Genomic DNA, 21418 nt, shown 5'->3' on the forward strand with positions numbered 1-21418 from the left:
GTTACTAAGCCATTGGGTGGGAATGAATGGGACAGTGACGACTGACTTACATAATGTTATATAACACCATGACGTTGCGTTTTATATAGCGCTTACTACATCACCCTGGCCAATATAATGCATCATCTCTTAAAAGCAGGCAAAACGCTGCGCAGCAAGAAGCCGGTGCTTAAAATCACACCTGGAATGCAGCTATTAAGCCCCCTGTATGGAGAGAGTGGCGCGCTGCATAAATGCCCTATAGCATATCATACATATTAGCCATATTTTTTTATGTTTTAATATGTTTTGGTGCATACCGTGAAACACCGGGTGAAATTAAGCCCCTGTATGGAGAGCGCGGCGTATTGCACAACTGCCATATAGCATACCGCGAGTACCTTGTGTTGAAACAACTGCGAGAGGGAAGTTTCAGGCATTCTTCAAGTTGTTTTTTGTGCTCAGGACAACATTTTCATTACTGCTGTTGTAAAACATGGCACACGGCTCTGCTGTGTATTATTATTTAATAAACTAGGACAAAAACAGTGACGAAAAAGGTTCTTTGGGGACTGCTTTCAATTACAACAAGCATTTCAAAGAAAATCCGGGCGGAAATCAATTAGTAACAGGATACTAGTTTAATCCAGGGCGGCAGCACCTGGAAAGGCCATAAATTCCATTAGCAGATAACCACAAGGCATTACAGATGAAAAACTGACCATTTAAAAAATAATGTAACAAATATAAATCTTATTACATAGTAGATGTACAATGATGATTTGCAAATGCAACTGCACTATACATTGCGTACTACAACCTGGAGAGCATGAGACGTAATGTTAATACTTCAAAGCTCGCGATATATATAAAAGAGAATCCATCTGGGGGCCTTTTTAGGATTACACGTCAGAATAATGTTCTTGAATCGAAGGACCCGATTGTGTTGCATCGGGGATTATTTTGTTATTGGTGGGTACTGGCTAGATCTGCAGACCTGGCTGTAAGGATACCATCCGTGCACTTTACAAATGGCATTTCCACTATAGATGGGGCACTTCTGACTTGAAGTGCTGTTCATAAACAAGTTTGGAGTGTGGGGTATATTTCAGAAAGAGTTGCAGAAATTAGGATAAGAAAATGTGCAATTGTGTCATTGGGGCGTTTCACTTTATAGATGATTCATAACGATAGGCATTATTTACATTTTGAAACACAAGGATATAAAGTGATGTTTAAAGTCTGTCATTATCGTTGCCAAGTGCCTAACCTCGGGTTCAAACCCAGGTCTTTAAGGTCAGCAATTTAGTAGAGAGCGGAAATCCGATTCACACAGCGCTCTCTCGAAAACGCAGGATTAAATCCACACAAGTCGGCGCGAGACACAACTGAACGCGCACAATGCTTCTAAAAGGGCCCGGGGAGTCTTACCAGAATACATTACAAGTCAATGCTGGGCAGAGCGAGGCGGTGAGGAGGGCACAGAGATCGCTTGGCACAGCCCTGCGGGTCTGCAGAGAATGTAACCGGATCGCTGGGACGAGTTTCTAGAGCGATTTTCTTCCGACATGTTGGCACCTCTGCGCACATGAGCTTAAGTCTGGAATTCGGCAGTCCAAGTCCAAACAAGCATTGGCCGCGGGACGCAGGAAGCTTGTAGTAATGAAAAACAAGCGTTGGCCGTGATCGCGATCAAAGCGGCCGTGCGGTCGCAAAAGTGAAAGTAAGCGCGGCGCGCGCGCCCGCGCACATGCACTGTACCTCTAGGCTGGCCTGGTAGCACTTTTTGGAGCCCACATACAAAATGTCTCTTCGAGCCAGCGCAAGCGCTGGGGCTCAGCGAGACCTAAAAAAGAATACACTAGAATTGAAAGGGCTGTTTTCCATGTAGAGCTGTTGCTTAGTGCGAGATTTTTTCCCCCCTTTTATCGCAGATGCTGTAACTTTCCAGAAACCCCCTGTTGTTTAGTGAATAGGCATTTGTGTTGTATTAGATAACTGATAGTGATGTTCTCACTGGGAGGAGAGGAGACAACAACAAGAATGATTCATAGTAAGAACTACCTGAACCACAAAGTATTTTTTTCAAGGACTTGTGTCTATGGCCCACTGTGCAAAGTTGGGAAATGGGGGAGTTTCCCTATCCCAAGGGTTTATTAAAATCCTATTGGATGTTGTGAATGAAGAAAGAGAAACATGTTACCATCTAAAATATTGTGTGTTTTTGTTAGCGTGTGTTCCTAGAGTAGAAGGGGGCTTCTCTCACTGGCATTTGCTAAAGACTCATCTTTGAGTTTCTTTAGATTATATTTCTCTTCATGGAAGATTGCTTAGTTTATATATTTTTTCCTTGCTTTGTTAAAAGTCTGCTGATTTATAGATCGAGCCTGTTATTTGACTTGCAAAAGCTTTATGCTTATGCATTTATTCTCTCCTAAGAAAACTTTATTGGGTATCTATTCCTACCTGATTTACTTAGATTAGGGAAATTCCTTTATGGAACACGCTTGTTTTATTAGTATCATATTGTCTGTTATACTTACAAACGTTCAATTCTTTCCTACACTGAAATATCGAATATTGGATTACATTCATTTTTAATGCTGATATTCAAAAGACTAACGCTTATTGAATAAATAATTAAACTAAAGAATTGAAAAATAGAACCCTTTAACTCAACCAAATTCTCTTCATTGATATTACAAAAAAACTTAAGCGATTTTACTGCCTATGTGTTTGAATGTAGGTGATCGTTCCTATTCACTTCTCCTTGTCAACAAACAAAGGTCCATATGACCAATGGCGAGGTTATTTAATGCTTATGCCCAAGGGTTAAGATATAGAAAATTAAGCTCCGTCAAGTGATAGCGAGAGGATGGTTGATGTCCTAGGAGAGAAAGGAGCTGAAATAATTTGCCCAAGTTTAGAATTCCCCATATCCTTTAAGTCCAAAGTCTGAACTTAAAGACTGAAGGAGTGTGCAGTTCTGAAAGTGGTTGTAGTGGTGCAAGTGTGATCACAGTATCGCAATTGTCTTTATTAAGTTTCATCACTGTGCTGAAATTATGTGTCTGATATTTTGGTAAAATCTAATAGATTAGGTGTGTCCAAGCGCTTACTATTGAGCAGTTATAGTTCTTATCAGACTTGGAGTAGTCCAAGATCCCTAGTTAGTTGAGAAATAATAAGTAGAAACATTACTTGTCTGTTGGGATTTGTGGTGCAGATTCATGAGTTGGGTGAACACAAGGAGATGATGGACGGAGCGCTGAAACTTTTCAGACACTCACCCCCAGTCACAGATCTGGGTTGAATCCATCATCGTTCTTTAGCTCACTTCACCACCCCAGTTCAGACACAGCTATATGCAAATCAGTCTTGACCCTGTGTCTCATGGGAACAGTCCAGTCCGGATTGCAAAGCCAAGTCTTCCCTCGACCAGAAACCAGCATCCTGGGACAGGTTTCGGGCTAACAGCCTTCATCAGCCAGACTAGCTTGAATCCAGCAGCAAAGTGAGCAAGGGACCCACGTTTGGGCATACCCTGCCAACTCAAGGCAAACAAAGCAAACACAAGATGTTGGACGGAGCGCTGACACTTTTCAGACACTCATTCCCAGTCACAGATCTGGGTTGAATCCATCATCGTTCTTTAGCTCACTTCGCCACCCCAGTTCAGACACAGCTATATGCAAATCAGTCTTGACCCTGTGCCTCATGGGAACAGTACAGCCCGAATTGCCAAGCCATGTCTTCCCTGGACCGGAAACAAGCATCCTGGGACCGGTTTCAGCCTAACAGCCCTCATCAGACAGGCTAGCTTGAATCCAGTGGCAAAGTGAGCTAGGAACCCAGGTCTGGGCATACCCTGCCAACTTAGGGCGAACAAAGCTGGTTTAGAGAAAGACAAAGCCTCAAGATCGATGAGGCTGCTCCCACGAATTCTAGGGCTGCTCTCATGCTGGTGAGAGCAGATTTAGGATTGGCCGAGGGAGTTGCTGCTTCCGGTTCCTGTGTTCAAAGGAGAGGTCCGGAGCAAGGACATCGCCAAGTAGTTGAGATAAGTTTTATTATAAATAAATATATATATATATATATATATATATATTTTGAGAACAAAGGGCCCGAAAGCGTTCGAGCAGGCACTCTGCATCGCTCTGGCCATCCAGCATCCATATATATATATATATATATACACACATACACCAGCAGCCATTGCACCACTTTCGAGAATTTACCCTCCCATGGGTCTTATGGCTTGATTTGATACTATGGTAAATGTTTAAATAACTACCTCACCTTTTGACATTAATGTGTTCTGGTAGTAAACAAACTGCTTATTGCCAGACGGCATACTCTCAGGAATGCAAGAGCCCTGTTGCTTTCATATAGGGTATGGTGCCCAGTGTAGCCTGATAAACTTGACAGGCATGTAAGAGTGAAAAGTCCTTTAATGTTTAATGTGACCACACGGCAGCTGCCTCCCCCATCAACAAGGAGAGCAGGGAATTGCAATCCGGCCCCCGGCGGGAGCAATCTGTACAAGGTAGGTATCCTCTATTTGTTAAACTCTCAGTAACACCTTGTGTTATACCAGTGGGTTGATAGCCAATGTGTATGGAAATTGTGCAAAAAAATCTACCACCTTTCATCTGAAAATGTTAATGATTTGTGTCCAGCTGGTATTACCCACACATTGAATGCCTAGGATCTCAGCATGCACATTATCAATTCACAGATCATGTCAGTCAAACGGAAATTCAGTTTGCTGCTAATAATGAATGAGTAAGGAAAGTAAGCATTGTTGACAAGGAAAACCTTACCCTCAAGATCTAACAATAGCCAATAAAATATGACAATAAAAAGAGGTCCACAACCAATGCACACACAGTACTATCATTATGTAACAAGCACTCACCTCTATGGACAATGTCATTTTTATGGCACCAATGAATTGCCTTTATTAGTTGGTATATGTAATTCTTTACTTTATCTGGTGGGGCTCCATTTGGCATTTCTTCTAGCAACTCCAGCATGTTCTAAAAGAGAAAAAACACATATGTATGCAGTTAAAATAAATCTTCTTGCGAAACATAGCAGCAATATATTCAACATGTAAAACGTTCAAAATAAAGGAAACACAGGAACAAATACCTAAGTTAGCATTTGCCTTACTTTACTCTATCCACGTACAGTCAAAGATTTAACCAACATTTCCAGGAAGAAGTGTGTATGTTTAAATCTGAAAAACCTCACCCACTATGGCACAGGCTCCTACAAAACATATGGCTATTCCCAGTCACACACTTCTCTTAAATGTGATTGTGAAATCATCTAAACCGACCCTGATGGCGAAGGAATCGCTGAGAGCTAGTCTCTCCATCTGCTCTGCTCATACTCTCTGATAATTCAGCTGCCCATCTCAGAGTTGTCCCAGTGGCCCGGTCGCACTTGCCAGTATCACGGCTATGAGCTGTACCACCCATCTTTCACCATCCTTTTTGAGAGTGAGCAATATGGCTGGGACAAAGGGCTGAAGATAAAGTGAAAACGGCAGTTTCATGTAAGGGTCAACGGAGGATGATGGACGTGCTGCCAAGTTCAAGGTTTACACTGGCAGACCCCGCACATGGCGCGTCTGCTGATTCTAAATAGAGCGGGGAGACTGTGGCTTGGTGGAGGGGGAGGCACCATCAATTAATGGCGGTGTTCCCACTCAGTCAAACTATAAACGAGGCCATTAGTCTTACCTCCAACTCATAAAACGATTATATACATTGAAGGTTACTACATTCAACTAATCTGTCACCTCTTCGGCCTACTAACTCAAACTTACATACATGTTAACACCCATGAAAAATAATTTTACATAAAAAATGGCTATATGCAACGTAAAATATTATTACTTCTATCTGGAATGGTGACGTATGTATGCAATTCACATTTTAAAGGATAACCACATAAAACTCCTCTAGAATACCACACAAAATACCATCATACTCTGGTATTCAATAAGTGAGTTAAAGCATCCATTAACATGTGTCCTGGCATACAACTCAATGACGTCCAACACCTTTTCAAACACAAAATATCAAATTTTTAAACAAAGAACTAACAGCCTCATGCTTCAAGCCAAAAATCAGTCGGTAAAATACCGAATCGCAAAAATCACCCGTTAGCGATTACAAAATACCTACTTCCAATGCATGAACCCAAAACGTGAGCAAATAACGAATCGCAAAAAATAAATCCGCAAAAATACTGAATCGCTAATAACCAAAATGCAAAATTACCGAATCGCTAAATACAGAATTAGCAGACACCGAAATCACTATTAGCTCCCGGAAAGTGCCAATAGCAAATAACGAATCGCACCCCAATGCAACAACAGTCTCTAATAACGAAAATCCCAAAAATCGCTATTTTGCCAGAGCTAAATAAGGGGAATCAAATCCTGGAGGTAAAGTAAAAAAAAAAAAAAACGAATCCAAAATAAAAAATATAACCTGCAAATGATTGAGGCAATCACAAAACCCTTAAATGTGGCCCAGGAGACCCTGTTGGCTCCCACAAAATGGCTGCCCTCTACGTGCTTGCAAGGAGGATGCGTATCAATGCAGCAGGACAGCGCAGGAGAAGGGTCCAGGAGCGAGTTTTCAGACTGCGCATAACCTTGCTCGGGCAGAATGAGGACGAGGTGTACGAGAAGTATCGCCTCAATCGTGCAATGATCATGCACCTGATTGCAGACCTGGAACCATTACTGCAGCACCAGACACACCGGACCAATGCAATCCCTGCGCACGTTCAGGTCCTATGCAGCCTGCACCTACTGGCCTCAGGGAGTTTCCAGGGGGTAATTGCGGTGGCCGGAGGCGTATCGCAAAGCGCACTGTCACGCTTCTTCAAGAAATTCCTAGATGCCATGCTGACAATGCTGCACACCCACATCAGCTTCCCCACAACCCCACAGCAGTTGGACCGCACCAAACAGGCATTCTACCAGGTGGCAGAATTCCCACATGTAATTGGATGCATCGACTGTACGCATATCCCCATATGTCCACCCGCAGCAAATGAGTACATATTCCGGAACCGCAAGTCATACCACTCAATCAACGTGCAGGTTGTGTGCGATGCCAATAACATCATAACGGACCTAGTGGCACAATTCCCGGGGAGCACACATGACTCCTACATCTTCCGCCACAGTGGAATGCACAGGCGACTAATCAACGGAGAATTTGGAGAGGGACTCCTGCTAGGTACGTAAAAATTACGCTTCCCTACACCAACACCACACATGTATGTACATCACCAATGCTAAGTCTATGCTTCTATCTTCTAGGTGACAGTGCTTACGCCCTGCGTGAATACATACTCACCCCATACATCAATCCAGCCACCCCACAGGAACATCACTACAACGCTGCACACATCAGCACTAGGAATGTCATAGAGAGGACATTTGGGATTCTGAAGAGTCGCTTCAGAATCCTACATAAGACTGGCGGCGCCTTGCTATACAAACCTGAAACATGCTGCCGGATAATTGCTTTATGTGCAATGCTGCACAACATTGCGACCAGAAGGGGGATACCCATAGAGGTGGACAGGAATGACGACCACCGGGATGACCAACCACCCGCCCAACAACGACAGGCACACGTCCCTAACACAGCAGAGGGCCATAGGAGGCGGACATACATCATGCAAAATCATTTTTGAAACATGTGAGAATGAAACATTACAATTTTGTTTGGGGTGCAACTGTTTAATGCACAGTAGCACTGAGGTTTGTGCAACAAAACTAGCTATGTAAATCATGCTCCAATTGCCAAAATTAAAATCAAATGTGCCTTAAACTCACGCCTGTGCATACTCAGTAAGTGGATGTCCATGGTTGCCCCACCATGGTCCTGTATGCATGTTCAACTGTCTAGTGGCGCTTGCCACGTACCCCAAGCCTCCGCTCAGGTGTCTCCATTGCCTCACCACGGCCTGTCCCCGTGGATGCCCGCGAACTGCGGCGCCTGGTGCTGGCCTCTGCCAGTGACACGCTGCTGACACTGGAGGCAGCCTCACTAGCGTCATCCCCCCCCAAAGCTGCAGCACTGCATGTGCTGCTCTGGAAGTGTTCCACAGCAGTGGTCAACTGCCCCAGTGCCTTTGCCACATCCTCGCAGAAGTGCCCAAGGTCGACCTGCAAGGACACAGTGCGGCGTGCCAACACTGCGGTACTGTTGCTGTGGCGCGTGATAGCCTTAGTAGCGGCAGCGGAACGCAACAATTGCTGTCGGTCCCTCCTCTTCTGGCACTCATGGCCCTCCCTCATGGCACTGGTGAGCTCCTGTACATCTTCCCTGAGGTGAGCATTGCCCTCTGCCACCACAGTGCTCATGTCCCTGACCGCCGTGCCCATGGCCGTTACTGCGGCAGTCATGGCTCGCATTTCACGAACAAGGTGCACGATGTTGGTGCTGATGGTTGCCATGTGGCGGCTCTGCACTCGCTGTACAGACAGCATCCTCTCCTCAATGCCAGGAGTGTGTTGGAGATCCAGGTTGCCTGAGGAGACCGAACGTTGGCAAGACCTGCGCCGCTGTGTTAGCCTGGCGCGGACAGGTGGTGCATCAGGTGGTGTGATGGCGCGCTGACCGTGTCCCGTTTGTGTGGTGGGTGTTTCCATCACCGGCAAGGGCGCAACCTGGGACCTGCGCCGCGGCGCTTTGGTGGCTGTCGTGGCAGCAGCTGGTGTGGCTGGTGCTGGTGGTGCTGGTGTTGCTGGTGCTGGTGTTGCTGGTGCTGGTGGTGCTGGTGGGGTGGCAGGTGTAGGTGATGTGAGGGCATCCTGCGCTGTCTCAAGGTCTGAATCAACCGGTGTTTCGGAGATTACCAGCTGGCCGCTGTCATCTGAATCCCCAGGTGATGCATCTGTGTGGGAAACAGTGCATGGTTAGTGGGATAGTTAGACCTACGTAGTGTTGTACACATACATGTCCCTCTGTGATCCACTAAATATACTGTCTATACCCAGCTTCTACTGATCTGGTGAATGGTTATTGCATTTACCCCTTTACATGCACACTTGCCTGAGTAGACTACAACTCCCATGATGCACTAGTGTTAGGAGTAAAGCTGTGTGTTGCACAGCTGCATGCACACTCAGATCCTGCTGGGGGCCTGGAATGGGATTTACGCTATGCTGGGTATGGCAACAGGCATGCATCTTACCTTGGGCACTTGTGGCTGCGCCGGACGTGTCCATCTGGGTCACTCCCACGACGGCTTCCCGCTCAATTGTTCCTTCCACCAACTCCTCCAGGGCAGTGTTAGCCTGGACCGTGGAAGGGCCGCCTCCCGTTCTGCTTGCGTCCCGGAGCCTCTCTGCTATCCTCTCCTTCGCACGCTTCCGCAGGTCGTACCACCTTTTTTTTAGGTCGTCGATGCTGCGGGGCGTCACACCTACTGCATTCACCCTCTCGCGGATGCGCAGCCATATGCGGCGCTTCTCCGCCTCAGGCACCTTGAGGGACAGCTTCCTGAAGAGGCGATCGTGCTTGCTCGACACTCCCTCAATTAGGTGTTCCAGCTCCCTGTCGGAGAACTTGCGCTTGCGCTTGCGCGCAGCCTCAGCGCTGGATGGGGCTTCCTTCTCCATGGATGGTGTATTTTAGCAGATGGAACAGTCTGTGTGGCTTCAGTCTGCACAGGCAGTCTGCAGTCAGTGCTCCTGTTTGCTCCTCTGTCGATGCAATGAGGGTGGGGCAGCTGTATTTCCTGGTTGGTGATGTCATCTGCACGTTCCTGGAGCGACGCGGTCATTTGCGATTTCGCTAATACCGAATTCGCTATTTGCTAATTCTGTATTACCGAACTCGCTATTAGCTATTCAGAGTTTGCATGCTCCGCTATTGTATATTCGGTAAAAATAGCGATTTTTTAGGAATCGCTAATAATTACCGAATCTGTTGATGCATGCCCAAAAGCGATTCCTTAATAACGATTCCTTATTTCTCGCTATTAAGGAATCGCTTTTGGTTTGCTTGATGCATGTGCACCTAAGGGCCATATGTAGGTGGGCTAATACCGGTCGGTAACGGCCGAAAATCGGTAAATTTTTCGTTACCGACCGGTATTTAGCCCTTTGAGATGTAAGAGGCTGGATTGAAGGAGTCGGTAATTTACCGATTCGGTATTTTAAGAAATCGGTAAAATACCGAATCGGTAAATTACCGAATCCTTAAATCCTATGTGAGGAGCACTCAAGTGAGGGCATTTTTGGTTTAAGGATTCGTTATTTACCACCAACTACAAGTTGATGGTAAATACCGAATACCTATTCAAAAGCAATTTTGTGCTTTTTTAAAAGTGCCATGTGGCATACATACATGCCCTTAGGGCATGTATGTGCGCCACATGTGCACACATGCACGATTCAGGGGTGCAACAGGGTGTCAATGTGACACCCTGCCACCCTTGAATATGCTCCCCCTATTACCGATTCGGTATTTACCGAATCGGTAATAGTGAATGGCTTCCCATTCATTCCTATGGGCCTCCAGGCCCATAGGAATGAATTGGAAGGTATGCCTTATTACCGATTCGGTAAATACGAATCGGTAATAACGAATATTACCTAATCGGTAAAATTTACCGATTTCTTTACCTACATTCTATTTACTGATTCTTAAATACCAAATCGGTAAAATTCGGTATTTAGGAATCGGTAAATAGAAATTACCTACATATGGCCCTAGGATTCTTTTCACCATTTGAAAAAAAATTGTTTTAGTTTTTATTAGTGTAAAAATAAAAAACGAAGACAACAAACTCCACGGTGGACTATATACTTCTCCATGAGAGCATGCATGACTAGGTAACACCGAGCAAAACAAAGACGACTAACCTCAAGGTGGATTATATAAATTCCTTTGCGACAGCCAATGATATGAGTAGGACACAACAAGCACGCCCACCATTGCAAATCCACCACCCAAGCACTTCAAGAGGAAGAGAAAAGCCAAAAGTGCATCCACAGGAAGGCATCTCGGACCTAAAATGTCTATTAGTAATTGCTAAAAGTGTTTTGGGTGTCATGAAGGGTATGTGATAGGAGTTCCATGTACGGGATTCCGCACATAGGTTGGGACCAACAAATTATAGTAGGTGTTTCTATTTTCGCGTTATGTCAATTTTGCAGCAAGCACCATATAAGAAAGTAGAGTTCTATCATAAGTAGACCTTCCTTCCATCAATGAGTTCTTCACACCTGGTACCAGGACAGCAGAGCCCTAAGGGGCGGGCAGCCCAAAATCATCTTAATACTGGTTGCACCTCCTCCCAAAAGTGAATGAATTTGGGGGAGGAGAGCCAGATAAAATCATCGCCAGCCATGCACCTTCTTAGCTCCCAGCATTTACTATCTGTGCTTGGCTACAGAACTCCGAATTTCTTAAGATTCAGATACCAGCTAGTGAAATTCTTGCACATCTCCGTACAATGGAACACATACCATAGCCTCAGTCAATGTCCTCACAATTTCTGCCTGCCGTCGAAATCTAACTTTTCCGAGAGTCCATCCCATTTCCCAAGCGGGAAAGACATAGCCAAAGTTTTATCACTCACTGGTATAAGACCTTTCATAGACTCATACTCTTTGAACAATATCTCAAACTGTGTGAAATTCCTCATTACTCCTGCCATACTGTCCTCATCTATAACTCAGTACCTCAATTGACAGTAACACAGTTGGTTGTTTTCATATAAATAAACATCCTTCTTACATTTCTCAAATGTTTTACACTTTCGCTGCTAGCCCCCGCCCCCCCCCCCATGATAAGCCTCTTTTGGGCTATTTGTGGTAGTTCGTGCTTAGGCCCCTGTAACTTGTTGACCACATAAGGTATCCACCACGAATTTGTGTCCTTTTCTTTCAGCATCATGGGGATTTTAAAGGTACCCAGGGTTTGTTGATTACCCTGGAGGGGACCCAGAAATTAGCCAAAATACCGTCTTTTTTATTTTTTTAAATAGGAAAAAAGTGCTGCAGAAGAAAGCATCAGTTTTTTTCCCTGCAAATGACATCAACAAAGGGGTTATGGTGCTGAAAGCACCATCTTCCCAGCTTTCAGGGACTGCCAGACTTGTATCACAAAACCAAAGTTTTTTACACAGTTTTGGCATTTTACTGGGACATAGCCTATTTTTGCTATTGTTTGTACTTTCAACCTCCTTCTAGTTAGTGGTAGAAATGAGTATGAAAGTAATATCATTTTACTAGGGAGAACAAGGGGAACGCTGGGTGGTAGGATGTTTGTGACGGCACAGTGATCCCAGACAAAAATGTGTGGGAAAAGTGATTTTTTTCAGCTAAATTTGAGGTTTGCAGGGGATTCTGGGTTCGGAAACGTTGGGAGATCCACGCAAGCCATACCTCCTTGGACTCCCCAGGGTGTCTAGTTATCATAAATGTGTGGGTTTGCTAAGTTTCCCCAGATGGCCACAAGCCTGGTGCGAAAAAAACAGGTGACCCCTCCCTGCAAATCCAGGTCGTTTTATGATCGGTCTCCACAATACGTTTTGGGCTCTTGCCTGTCGCGGGTACTTGACCCACCGACGCGAGCAAGGTACCATTTTTTATCGGGCGACCTACTCAAAAGCACCACTCCCGCTTTTGTTACTGGGGCCCGATATTGCAGCACTGCTGCAAAACCATCCCCCATTGACAAAACTGCCCCCCACGGCCAGAAAACCAGCCCACCGGGGCAACGCCCGGTGCCCACTATGGCCAGTCCGGCCCTGCCTCCAAGCACCATCCATGCACACAGCCAGCCAAGCACCATTTCATGTACACCACCAGCCAAGCGCCACTCCACGCACACCACGAGGCAAGCGCTACACACACCGTCATCAAGCTTGAGTCCACCCACACCATTAGCCAAGTGCAAGTCCACACACACTGCCTGAAAAATGCCAGCCAAAGGTCAGTATACGCAGACCGTCACCCAAACTCCAGTGTACACACACAAAAACTCTCCCTGGTTTCTAGTGGTTTTCTGCCCCTGCTTGGGTGCAGATGAGAATAAAAATATAACTGAAACAGCCAAAATGTGTGCCTAAAAAACAAGGGAGCGACCCTTGACTACGGGGCTTCTCACTGGCATGCCCATAAACATATCCCTGTAAGGGGCTGTTACTACAATCTGCCTTCCGAGGGGGGCAGAAAGCTTTTTTTGGTGGTGGGGGCGTTAGCATGCCCATTCGAGGCAGCCCCCAGCTCGCTGTGTAAAATAAAAGCAACAAAATCTCTGGTGCCCAGTGGGCTTTCTGCCCCCCCCCGGGGGCAGATTAGGGACTATTGTCCCCATCTGCCTCCTGGGGGGGGGGCAGAAAGACTGTGGGATTTTTGGGGGGGCATGGGGGCATTGGCATGCCCATTTTTGGCAGCCCCCACCCCTACGTATAAAAACAAAAACAATCCCTAGTGCCTAGTGGGCTTTATGCTGCCCATGGGGGCATATCAGGAGCTATTGTCCCCATCTGCCTTGGGGAGGGGCGGAAAGACTGCAGAATTATTTTTTTTCCCACCCCTAAAAACAAGAAATAAAAAATCCCTGGCATCTAGTGGGCTTTCTGCCCCTCAGGGGGCAGATCGGAGGCTGCTGCCCCCATCTGCCTCCCAGGGGGGGCAGAAAGACTGTGGAATTTTGTGGGGGGTGGTGGGGGCATTGGCATGCCCATCTCGGGCAGCCCCCATCCCTAAATCCAATAAAGAAAATCCCTAGCATCTAGTGGGCTTTCTGCTCTCCTTTGGGGGGGCAGACAGACTGGAATTTATTGGAAGGGGGTAGGGGCATTGGCAGGCCAATCTTGGGCAGACCCCAACCCTAAATTCCATGAAAAAAATCCCTGGTATCTAGTGGGCTTTCTGCCCCACAGTAGGGGCAGAAAGACTGATTCTGCCCCACTCTTAAATTCAATGAAAAATCCCTGGCATGTAGTGAGCTTTCTGCCTCCCCAGAGGGGGGGGGGGCAGAAAGACCGTAATTGTGTAGGCGGGCATTAGCATGCCCATCTTGGGCAGCTCCCACCCCTAAATTTCATGATAAAAATATCCCTGGCATCTAGTCGACTTTCTGCCCCCCGGGGGAGGGGGGCAGATTGGGGGCTACTGCCCTCATCCGCCCCTCAGGGTCAGGAAGACTGTAATTTTGTGGTGGGTGCATTGGCATGCCTATCTTGGGCAGCCCCCAACCCTAAATTCCATGAAAAAATTCCCTGGTATCTAGTGGGCTTTCTGCCCCACGGTGGGGGTAGAAAGACTGATTTTGCCCAAATAATGTTGCGGGAGCAAAACCCCTTGCCCAAGGGGCCGCTCCCCCCTCCCTGGTGGCTAGTGGGTGGATCCCCGCTTGGGGATCGCCCTCCTGGGGCGATCCCCAGGCAGGGATCCACTAGGGAGTGGAGATTCTCCCTTTTCCAATGATACCTCTCCTGACTTTCTACATGCTCGGGGGGCTGAGTTAGCCCCCGGAGCATGTAGAAAGTGAAACTGAAATGAGCCTATCAGCTCATTTCAGTTTCGGTTTCTGTGCAATGACGTCAGTGCAATGTGCATGCTGATCGTAATTGCACAGAAACCAGAGGAACCGCCTCAAGAGCTGGGGAAACTCTTCCCCAGCTCCCGAGGCTGTTGGGGGGGGGGGGGTGGAGGAAAGGGAATCCCTCTAGTGCCCGCACCAGAGGGATTCCCTGTGCCATGTGATCGGAAGGCCAGGGGCCGTGCGATGAACATGAGCACTGGTCCGACGCACCGAAGGGGTTAATCTTTCCTAACAATTCCATATAATTAGTAAAATTAGGTAATTCCTATCTCCCTTGCTCTACACTAGATGTGACCAGTTTCTTGGACAATTTCAATGCTTTCTAGAAGGAAAATGCCCTTTTTGTATGGTGATCCACCCCCACACAATTTGTGCCCCAGTGCTGATGGTTATGACTCTGAAAGTGTACTGGAGCCTGCTGCCCAGGCCCCTGTGCCAGTGCTCTCTCCCTAAATCTGATATGTGTGAATTGGTAACCCAAATGTAACCCCCTTATAGGTCCCTAGTATATGGAACCAGTTGTACCCAGTGCATGGGTGTTAAAGGGGTCTCCAGGGACTGAAACACTGTTTGTGCTACCCTGAGTGGCTCAAGTAAACTACTGACAGTCGACCTGCCACTGCAGACTACAGGAGCAGTGCAAACGGCTAAAACTCGACTTTGCCGTCACCATCTGTGGCAAAGTCAATACACAATGTTTTAATATATGCCAGTCACCCCTAAGGAAGGGCTCCTAAAGCCATGAGACATGGTGCATTATATTAAAGGTGTGGACATGTAAGTGAAAGCGTATATGTCCCTATTGTGGCCTTTACCATTAAAGGACACTATAAGTGATAGACGGTCCTTAGGATAACATGGGATGGCACCAAGGGGACTCTGTTCCGAGTTGAGGGTGCAAGCTGTCACCCAAGCAACAAAAAGAAAGATTGAGAATAGAATAGAAGATGAGAGGAGGAGGAAAAAGAGAGAGGCAGAGGTTCATCCCCAGACATCAAGAATCAAATCCCGAAGGGGAGGGCTGAGTCTTACCTCTTAGTTGCCCTCACACACCCCAAAGGATGTCATGCTTCATCATCGGGCTTTTGCTCCTCGTCGGGCCGGCGCTGTAATGCCCGACGGGTCCCCCGAAGGGTCACTTTCACAGAGATCTTTTAAGAGAAAAGCCATTAGGTGAGTGCGGGTGTGTGGGGTGGATCCAGTAGAAAAAGTGGTGAAGTGCGTGCAGGAATAAATAAATAAAACTACCTAGGGGTATCCACAGGGAAACCCTCTAATAGCGTGGTGCCCCTGGTAGATTGAAAAAACAGAAGGTTGGTGAGTTATTGTGAGGCTTGATGTGCCTGTGTAACTAGCAAAAGGTCCTCTCATATTCTATTCTATTCTCAATCTTTCTTTTTGTTGATTGGGTGACACCTTGCACCCTCAACTCGGAACAGTGTCCCCTATGATCTAACAGCTCCATTATGGTACCGCTTAAATATGTTCTGTTTGGTATCGAACAATGTGCCTCATCACCCCTGACACAAATCGTACCGAGTTGGCTACTTTAGAGGTTGCCCACCTTGTTGTCCAAGCCTTTCCTGTGCTCTGGCTGACAACCCATGCATGCTGCAGCCAAGATAGGAATCTGACCTTCTGCCAGAAGGTGTGACTCTCCCAGGAGTCAGAAACAATGACCAGGATAGGAAGGAGGTCACACCTCCCTTCCTGACATACTGGCTAGTCAAGTGGCACATCAAGGCAGTGAGCTTCAAAGGCGCTGTGATATGCAACCAGGCTGCCTCCCACAGAAGGCAACAGCCCTGCCCCAGACACATCTGCACCCAGGCAGGTGGGAAAAATAGGTATTCAGGGGTGTACATTCCCAGAAGGCTAGCCACACCTCTAGGGTGGGCTACCTGGTCTGTATAGCTGAGGAAGACTTCTGCCAGTTTTAAAAGTGGAAGATTAGTGGGTTCTGGGTAGAAAACACCTCGGATGTGATTACCTCGGGGGTGGATTAGCTGCCAGGGGTAGTAGCGCATTAGCCACTTGGACATACACCCTTAACACCCCTAAATCTAAAAGTTAAGACACCAGAACCTCAGTTCTGATCTGACTTTCAACAAGGACAAAAGAAAATACTCGTAGCTCCGACAACAGAAGCGCTACAAACCAAAGGCATGATACTCTGCACCTGTGTCAACCTTCCTGGAACTGAATAAACGCGTCTCGTCCTAGACCAAAGTTCAGTTCCTCCAGACAGAGGGATCCCTTTGAGAGAGAAAGGCATCCCAGACTTCTCTGGACTATTGGTATTAGTGCTCTGCAACCGCAGGTAAAAACAGTGAGCCCGGTAAAATTGAACTGACTGTTGTGGCTTGGTCCTGGGACCCACATCACCTTTACCCTCCTTGAGTTCCACGCAACTGGACCTACTAGTGACCACTCTTTCCTATTAACTGCAATACAAACATTCTACAATATTAAATTACTGTGATTTATGTTTTTCTTCCAAAATACATAACTCTAGTTATATGTATCTGATCACGTTTGTTTTGGTATCTAATTTAATATAAAAGTCTGCTTTATTTTTATAAATTGGCGTTACATTTCTTTCGAGTCCTGTCAATTACTTATCATCCATGTTGGTACTCTGAAATGCTTAACACATATTTCTTTAATAAAGATTGACTGCTCTGTGCCACTCTACCAGGACTGAACTATGTATATATTATTGTGAATCCAAGGACCATCTTTGGGGTTTGTGAGAGTATTGCACGGTGAAGCTTAACCAGCATCAGCACATAATGCTCCACTTTCTTACATTTCTCCCCCAAATAAACCTAGCATACATCTGTTGGGACTCTTTTAATGTGTTCATATGAAATGGCACTAGGAGAGCCTGGAACAGATAGAGTAACTTGGGCAATACATCTCTGACATGAAAACAGAGCTCGGGCCACAATGCCAAGCAGATATATCTTTTGCCTGGTATTTGAGTGATGCAATACAGCAATAATCAGAGTTCCATGGGTCCCTCAGTAGTGCCCCTGCTGCACATTGATAGCCATTCCCCGCAATACACTCAGTAGCTTTAGACCTAGAATGTAGGGTAGGTTTGATTTTGAGCCCCAAGTTGATCTTCCAAGATGCCCACTACCATTGAAAGGGAGAAACTAGGCCTTTCCTATCCCTATCTGCACTTCTCAAAGTTAGGCCCAGAATTTCCAACTTGTCATAATGAATTTTAAATCCAGTCTAATAAAAAAGGTCCTATTCCCTCAAAATGTCAGGGATGGATGTGTCCAGGCGAGTCATAGCTAAAACAACATTATTAGAAAATGAGTGTATTTTTTGTCATACAGTCCTGAATGTTGCATCACTCATCAGATAATTTTACCTAACGAACAAGTTGCTTACCTTCGGTAACTATATATCTGTAAGAAACATTAGTTAGTGATAGATTCCTTACCTTAGAATTACCCCCAGGCGTCAGACTGGATCCGGAAAGTTTTCGTCAGCAGTACCCCAGACGGCCCACAGAGGCAAGCCATGGCTAACAGAAGTTCCTGCAGCTGGGCCGGAGTCGCCGACGGACCCGGGAAGGGCGGGTAGGCCGATGGCGACTGTGTAAGCTCTGCCGGAGCCGCGGGGGAGGCACCACCCGCACCCACAGCCGCGTCGCACGACGGGCGAGGGGAAGCTGGAGAGCGATGGCGCTTCTTCGACTTCTTGTGATGCTTCGTCTTACCTGACCCGAGTGCGAAGACTTCGAACCCGACAAACGATGGTGGTGGCTCCACGACCGGTACCTCAACCTCCCACGGGACCGGGACCTTGAGCGGTGCGGAGCCGGCTGCCGGACTTCAAGCAACTGTCGGAAACGCTCCTGCAAAGTCTTCGGCGCCATGGCCTGGGAGTCGGGGCACGACTTGGGGTCGTGGTCGCGCCCCAGGGAGTAGCGACATCGCGGTGCGGGTCCGTTACTGACATCATGCGATGGCAGTCCCCGCAGGACTTAAAGCCAGGCATCCCTACGGCACCAGGAGTCAATCGACTCGAAAAATAGACACAAAAAGGCCTCGAAAAACTCAGTCAAAAAGTGACTGGGGTACCACTGTCTCCGGATCTGCGCTTGCTAGCGCGGAAAAAGAAGAACTGACGTCAGCGCGCGAGGGCGGCGTCTAAGTAGCTGGCGCGACATCATATCAGCGACCACGACGCAAACGACGGACACGGAGCCGCACAACATCACCTTCCGATGCGCAGGGGTACTGCTGACAAAAACCTTCCGGATCCAGTCTGATGCCTGGGGGTAATTCTAAGGTAAGGAATCTATCACTAACGTGTTGCTTTCAGATATATATTTCCAGTGGTTCAGTGTCTACTGGGAATAAGAAAGAAGACAATGTACGGCCCTAATTAGCACCTTTCCCAAAGGCAAAACTTTTCAACTTTTACCAAGACTCTCACTGTAGGGAGTTTTGTAATTGGCTCAGATAGACATTAACATTCTGGCCCCTAAACCTTTACTGCTAAAGAAGGCTAGTAGGAATCCCTAGTCTACTCTAACAAAAGTCTTTTCAACCTCGATGGCTAGCAACAGGGCTGGAATCTTTTTTTCTGCAAGTACCCAGTGATAAGACAAATCCTTAGAATATTATTCAATGCTTTTATCTACTTCACACGAAGACCATTTTGTTTGGGTTGACAAGGTACAGTATCAGGGAATGAACCCTAAAGGCTATAATTTTAATATAGTAAATCGGGATTAGGAAGATCAAAAGTCTTGCAAGAGTGTGGTTATTTTAAATGTATGCCTTCTTTGAGAAAAGGGCAATATTTGCCTCCCCCTGGTGTCTGTCACTTCTACCGTCTGTAGGTGAATTATAAAGTCTTGTCAAGTGGTGCATCAGTTTCTCAATATATGCCTTGTAGAAGGGACCCATGAAGCCATCTGGGCCTGTGCCTTACACCAGTAAACTATGTACCCTACAGAGAATGAGGCATCTGGTGATCTTAAAAAGTGGTGGATCGTAATACCTGTCAAGAGTTCACCTCATTTTATTTTCACAATTTGCGCCAATTATACTCACTTGCTCTCACATTTACTCTCTTCCCCTCATTCAAACTCACATTCTCTCACTTGCTCATTCTCACTCATACACCCTCTCACTCACTGTTACTCACACACATACTCAGACTCACTGGTTCTCGTTCTCACTTACACACACTCACCCTTTCATACTGACTGAATCTTGGCCCTGGTGAAACTGCACCTGTTGAACCCCTGATAGCAACAACCCTGACTCACTTTCACTTCCACTGCCTCTCACAATCTCCGATCAGTCACTCCTTCTATGACACTCACACTCCACCACTAACTCCTTTGTACTCACTTTTACTCAGTGGCGTAACGATAATTGAGGGGGCCCCCCTGCAAGGTACGTGCAGGGGCCCCCTCCGGACTCTATCAGGGGCTCTCCCACCAAAGTGCTGTGCTGAGGGGGCCCATGGACCTTGGGGAGCCTGTCCCTTCTGCTCTGTGTGGCTTCTCACTGGGCTTAGGGATGCACAAACTTGGGCCTTGACAGCTACATTTGAGCAGATATACTGTGTTGCCTGAGGACTGTGTTGCCTGAGGGATTTGTGGTATGTCCGCTAAATAAAATACATTGTGACTGTGTGAGGGGACCGTGGTTGAACTATACCCTTCAGACATGCCCAATCCAGACATCCACCTACAGAGTGTTGTGTTTTAACAAAACGTGTAGCTAGATCGCACCTCAGCCTTCTCAACCCCCTCTTCTTTTTCCTCCTGTCATATGGAGCCTGGAGACAATGCCAAGAGGGCTGACCTGCACACTGGCAGTGTTCATGAACATACGAAAATCATGTTTTCATGAACACTGCTAAATTAAATAATGTGCACAGGTCAGGAGCCGGAGAGGCAAGGTGCAGAATGCAGGGCCTCACAGGAGACAGGGAACCCCTGAGAAAGAGCTACCACTGGCATGCACACATGCAGGAATATGTTTTCAAGAACGCAAGAGCTGTTTTTTTGGGGATGGAACACTCACATTTTCTCCAATAACATCTCTCGCTTTATTACACTTTTAGATTCTGTGGAGTGAACTTAAAACAGGAAGGTCCCCCACCCATAGCAGACAAGGTTTCAGATTGCTATGTGTGACATTTTCATAATTTCAGTGTAATTATGAGTGACATTTCCACAAATATAAGTGACATTTTCTCACAAGCAAAATCAAGGAATGAAGATGAAGGAAACATATAAATATCATAAATAACACCTCATAAATAACACCCATTTGAGCAATGAGAAACTCTAAGTTATCTGCTGCAAAGCACCAGAAATGGAAGGGCAATAACATAGTGCCCTTCACAGACTGGGCCCCCGCTCCTCCCTGCAATCAATATTGTAGAGGAACATCAACAGGTTGTGAGAGAGGCCCAAACTCGGATTTCAGGCTATCTACATGCCTGGTAGATCATGAGACAGTCAGTGTGACAGTGAGCGTGGCTACCCAGCCTCCGTTTGCCAAAGAAATGAAAGGAGCCACACAGGTTCATAATTAGTTACAATTGCCGTCGGTCCTGACAACACCCAAGTTGGACAGCTGCCACACAGCAGTTTGATTGGCCAGGGCATTACAATCAAATTTGTTAACGACTCATTTATCAACCGGAGTCTAGCCACTGTGCAAAATAAATAAAGCGGTTTGGCAAACATTAATAATTTAATTACAATCAGCTCTAAGTGACTAGCAGAATCATACGACTGCCGCCGGCAACATCAGCAGGAAAAAACTAGTTACTTACCTGTACAC

The 21418-nt window shown here is 46.5% G+C and overlaps 1 protein-coding gene across 4 annotated transcripts in view; it reads right to left on the minus strand.

Moving 5' to 3' along the window:
• The window catches only part of CDKL5 (cyclin dependent kinase like 5), a 1167948-nt gene that overhangs the window by 377508 nt on the left and 769022 nt on the right, over positions 1–21418 (minus strand). For all 4 annotated transcript variants that reach the window (XM_085622653.1, XM_085622651.1, XM_085622652.1 and 1 more), the window contains exon 7: positions 4898–5018. In XM_085622653.1, coding sequence (XP_085478779.1) covers positions 4898–5018 — 121 coding nt within the window. The remainder of the gene's footprint in view (positions 1–4897; positions 5019–21418) is intronic.

This window comes from Triturus cristatus, chromosome 8 (assembly GCF_964204655.1).
Source record: "Triturus cristatus chromosome 8, aTriCri1.1, whole genome shotgun sequence".
Taxonomy (NCBI): Eukaryota; Metazoa; Chordata; class Amphibia; order Caudata; family Salamandridae; genus Triturus; species Triturus cristatus.